The sequence below is a fragment of the Myotis davidii genome, unplaced genomic scaffold (genome assembly GCF_000327345.1).
Source record: "Myotis davidii unplaced genomic scaffold, ASM32734v1 scaffold326, whole genome shotgun sequence".
NCBI classification, from domain to species: domain Eukaryota; kingdom Metazoa; phylum Chordata; class Mammalia; order Chiroptera; family Vespertilionidae; genus Myotis; species Myotis davidii.
Window position 1 is genome coordinate 357,376 of NW_006296626.1, and position 5,328 is coordinate 362,703.

Here is a 5,328-nt window from a genome sequence, read left to right on the forward strand (position 1 = left end):
AGGAGGAGGAGGAAGAGGAGGAGGAGGAGGAGGAGGAGGAGGAGGAGGCAGCAGCCAGGGGCTGGGGCTGAGCGTCTCCCTCCCGGCAGGTGGGTCAAGAGCCAGGACATGCTGCACTTGTGCGGCTTCAGGCAATCCAAGGGGCGCTCCAGGCTCTCCACCTCTCAGAGGTCCCAGGCCAGGAAGAAGTCCTCCGGCAGCCAGTCCGGCGCCAGCCAGCCTTTGAAGGGCACCCTGGAGGCCTCGGGGACCGAAGTGGAAGAAACAGAAGGGGAGGAGGACTAGGGGCACCCCGAGGGGCACCCCTCAATAAAGGTATAGCATCCGGCCCTGGCCGGCGTGGCTGCGTGGTTGAGCGTCGTCGACCTATGAACCAGGAGGTCACGGTTCGAATCCCCATCAGGGCACAGGCCCGGGTGGCGGGGTCGATCCCCAGTGTCGGGGGGTGCAGGAGGCAGCCGATCCATGATTCTCTCTCATCATGGATGTTTCTCTCGCTCTCTCCCTCTCCCTCTCTCAAATCAATAAAAATATTTAGAAAAAAGAACAAACATACAGCATACAGGCACCTGGTCTCTCTGCTGGGAGCCATGGGAGGTGGAGGCGGATGAGGCCTGGAGGCAGGGTGTGTGTGTGTGTGTGTGTGTGTGTGTGTGTGTGGTGAGGGTGGGAGGGCTTGAGTGGCAGGGCTTGGGCTGTGGAAGGGGGTCTGAGATGAGGGAATTGAGGGTCGTCTGAACCAGGCTGAGGGGGCTGTACCCTTCAACATTCTTCGTGACACCCCAGCTCCCTGCCATGGTACCCTGTGACCCTCCTAGCATTTCCCAGGCTTCCGACCGAGCACAGTGGGGGTCGTCCCTGCAGGACGTGAGCCTCCCCCAGCGGACAACCTGACCTCTCAGCCCCCCGTGGTCCAGCAGAAGTTTTCTGGGACGTGCGGTACAGTTCAAGACCCACATGAACCCTGACCCTCCCCCGTCTCCTTTCTCAGCGTCTGAGCCCTGTCAACCTCCCCTGCCTGTCTTTCCCCCAGTAAACATCATTGCAAGTCTAATTTGCCCCTCGGTCTGCTCCTGGGAGGGGCCCAAACTAACAGAGGGGCCTGGGAGGGGGGCGTCTGGGCCGGGAGGGGGGGTCAGGGCTGGAGAACCGGTGTCCCCAGGGGCCTGGGATCCTCAGTGCATGTGGATGTGACCTAGTCCACTCGGGCCCTCCCGCCCCCGGCCCCAGAGGCGTCCCTCTTCCAGACAGACAAGCAGAGATAGGAAGCAGTCATTTATGCAGGTGACAAAGGAGCGCGGGGCGGCATCCCGGCGGCCAGGTGATGTGGGGGTGGCTGCATCCCCGTCGGGTCCTCTCAGGTGCATCCTTGGCTTCGTCTGCAGGAGGGAGGGGGGTGTTAGCAGCCGCTGGGGACCCCATAGCCCTGTGCTCTCCGCACCCACCACCCAGCGGCCTCAGGGACACCGGAAAGCCCTTTCCACCCGCTTCAGCCCCTCACCCACGGCCTGACACACTGCCCACGGTCTCCTCGGCCCTCAACGCCCTGATCGGCTGCAGCACGCATGTGACTTTAACTCACCGGAACACAGTGGTCCAGGTGGGGAAAGAGACCAGGAGAGACAGAGGTGCAGGGACGAAAAGAGATGAGGGAGACAGGGAGAGAGACACGAGGAGAGGGAGAGAGAGAGAGAGACAGAGACAGAGACACAGAGACACAGAGACAGAGACAGGCAGAGACTGAGGAAGAAGACAAGGAGCAAATGACAAAGGGTGGGTGCATGGCCGCTCAACTCATTTTGGTCCCAGAGTGGGAGGAGAGGCACTGGGGCCAGGGCCTGTGGGTCCTTCTGTTAAAATTCAAGATCTCTGTCCGTCATGTGGTGGGAGTACCTCAACCTTCCCATTGAGGAGGAGTTCTATGTCTGGATCCTATCCACCCATCCACGCATCCATCCACCATCCATCCATCCACCTTTCCATCCATCCATCCATCCATCCACCCATCCATCCATCCATCCATCTATCCATCCATCCATCCACCATCCCTCCCTCATCCATCCATCCACCATCCATCCATCCATCCACCCTTCCATACATCCATCTACCTTCCCATCCATCCACTCACCTTCCCATCCGTCTACCTTTCCATTCATCCACTCATCCATCTATCCATCCATCCATCCCTCATCTTCCACAATTGCAGTATAAATTACTGAGGGCAGACACTATACCTAACATTATTGGGGGCAGGGGAGAGGGCTTCCTACCCTTATCTTCTAATTTAATATAGTATTTGGAATGTAGTTGTGCTCAGTAAATAAAGAATTACAGAAAATATCAGGTAGTATAAAACTGTTAACACAAATATTTACCCAACCATCCTTCCACCCATTCATTCATCTATCCATCCAACCATCCATCCACCCACCACCCACATCTCTATCCAACCATATCCATTCATTCCTTTGTGGCCTACATGAAAGTCAGCTTGGCCAGTTTCTGGCAGGTGGCTCCTTCAGTGGAGGTCCACCAGCTGCGAGACTTCTGGGTAAAGGATTTCCAGGGGTAATTGTACCCACAGGTGGCGGTTTCTGCATTATATGCCACATCTGCTAGCTCCTGCTTCACCTATTGCACAGCTGTTCACCCTCTCTTAGAGTGGTTTCCTCACCTGAACCATAGGACTGGAGTGACTACTTTCTCAATTCTCAGAGAGAAGGGTACATGACTAGTCGTCTGGATGCATAAAACGTAAGTTAGTTCATGACTTATAGAGAATCTTAGGGTATCAGATTTCAATTGTGTTACGGAATCCTCATTTGAGAAAATGATTCAGTCATTCATCCATTCATCTGTTCCATCTATCTATTCACCATTAACAAACCCAACCACCCACTTATCCATATGCGTACCCATCTCTCAAACTATCCAACCAGCCACCCATTCACCCATCCACCTATCTAATCATATCCATCCATCCACACATCCATCAACCAATTCTCCACCGATCCACATCCACCCATCAACCAACCCATTCATTTACCAAGCCACCCATCCACCCATCGACTAATCTGTCCATCCACCCATCGATTCAACTATCCATTTGTTCATCCATGCATCCACCAACTACTCCATTCATCTCCTAACCAACCATCTATCCACTCACCCACCCATCCATTCAATTACGCATTTGTTCACCCATCCAGCCACCCACCCTGGGAATCACGAATCTCTGATTTCTTGGGTTCGCTTTTTTGCTGGAAGTGCTAAGCCCATAGACACCAGGGACCCAGGCCTCCCCCACAAGGGGCTCCCTGGTGGGTGGAGTGGCAGTACCAGCCCACGGAGATGCAACACAGGATGATACAAACAACAGTGGGGAGCTCACAATATGAAGACCCCAGAGAAAGTCAGCGAGGTTGAGTTGGACCTTAAAGGACGCATGGGAAGTGTTCTGTGGAGCAGGGCCAGTCCTGCAGCAGGGAGAGCAGGGCCAGAGGCCAACGGGCGTGAGGGCCCGGCTGTCGTGGTCTGAGAGATGCTGTCATGACCGCAGAGGAGGCAGGAGATGTGGCGCGGAGACAGAGCGGGCCCACGTGTCCGTGACTGGAGTGGGTGTCACCAGGGGGCGATGGGGACCCACAGCAGGTCTTCGGGGACAGGAGTGCAGGCTGGAGAGTGTGTTTAGGAAAGGGAATAGGAGGGAGAGGAGGGATAAAGTGGAGGGAAGGACACTTCCCGTGTCTTGGTCTGTGTCACCGTCACTCTCCTGCTTGGTGGGTCATTCCCAATTTTACCCCCTCTCTCTTTGGACTTCCTTTTTCTTTCCTTTTTTTAAAATCCTCATCCAAGAATATGTTTCCATTGATTTTTAGAGAGAGTGGAAAAGAGAGGGAAAGACAGAGAAAGGTCGATGTGAGAGAAACACACTGATTGGTTGCCTGCTGCATGAGCCCAACCAGGGCCCGGGCCAGGGAGGAGCCTGCAACCTAAGTCGGGGCCTTTTTTAAAAAATATATATTTTATTATATATTTTATTGTTTTTTTACAGAGAAGAAGGGAGAGAGATCAGAAACATCGATGAGAGAGAAACATCGATCAGCTGCCTCCTGCACACTCCCTACAGGGGATGTGCCCGCAACCAAGGTACATGCCCTTGACCGGAATCGAACCCGGGACCTTTTAGTCCACAGAGCGACGCTCTATCCACTGAGCCAAACCAGCCAGGGCTAGACTTCCTCTCTTTTTTAAAAAAAATGTATTTTTTTTATTGATTTCAGAGAGGAAGGGAAAGGGAGAGGAGAAACATTCTCATCATTGATCAGCTGTCGCCTGCACGCCCCCTACTGGGGACTGAGCCTGCAACCCGGGCATGTGCCTTGGAGCAGAAGCGAACCGGGGACCCTTCAGTCCGCAGGACAACGCTCTATCCACTGCGCCACCCTGGCTAGGGCTCTCCTTACACTCTCGGTCAGGTGAATCCCGGCTGTGTACCCTTGGGCAAGAGGTGGCACCGCCTGGGGCCTCAGCGCCCTCCGCGGGGTGGGGCTGGGAGACTCAGGTCCGCTGAGGATTAAGTGGGACCTGACACACCTGGGGCTGGAGCGCGGGGAGGGCCCGCCGAGCTACAGGGACTCCCCTCACCTCCTGGGGGCAGCGGGGAGCAGGGTCTCACGGCGCCTCCCAAGTCTGCACTCCTGCCGGCTCGCTCTCTCCATCCTCGGGGTCTCTGCTGCTCTCTGGGCCTGGGCCGGCGTCTCTCTCTCTCCATCTTTCCCTGGGTCTCTCTAATTCACTGGTTCCCAACTTTCCTCATGCCGCGACCCTTTCATACAGTTCCTCATGTTGTGGGGACCCCCAACCATAAAGTTATTTTCGTTGCTACTTCTTCACTGTCATGTTGCTACTGTTATGAATCGTCATGTAAATATCTGATATGCGGGATGTATTTTCATTGTTGCAAATTGAACATAATGAAAGCATCGTGATGAATCACAAAAACAATATGTAGCCCTGACTGGGTTGTCTCAGTGGATAGAGCGGCGGCCTGTGGACTCAAGGGTCCCAGGTTCGATTCCGGTCACGGGCACCAAAAACAAAACAAAACAAAAAACAAAAACAATATGTAATTATATATATGTTTTCCGATGGTCTTAGGCGACCCCTGTGAAAGGGTCGTTTGACCCCCCAAAGGGGTCGCGACCCACACGTTGAGAACCGCTGCTCTAATTCCGTCTCCCCCGAAGCCCCGCCCTCCTTCCCCTTTGCCCCGCCCCCTTCTCTCCCTTAGGCCTCTCCATCGCTCCCACTGTCCCTCCCCTCGGT

General features: G+C 54.7%; 1 protein-coding gene across 1 annotated transcript in view; it reads left to right on the forward strand.

Moving 5' to 3' along the window:
• TMEM190 (transmembrane protein 190) overlaps nt 1–285 on the forward strand; it is a 1,355-nt gene extending 1,070 nt beyond the window's left edge. The window contains exon 4 of the mRNA XM_006772226.2: nt 90–285. Within this exon, the coding sequence (XP_006772289.1) occupies nt 90–285 (196 nt within the window). The remainder of the gene's footprint in view (nt 1–89) is intronic.
• The last annotated feature ends 5,043 nt before the right edge of the window (nt 286–5,328 follow it).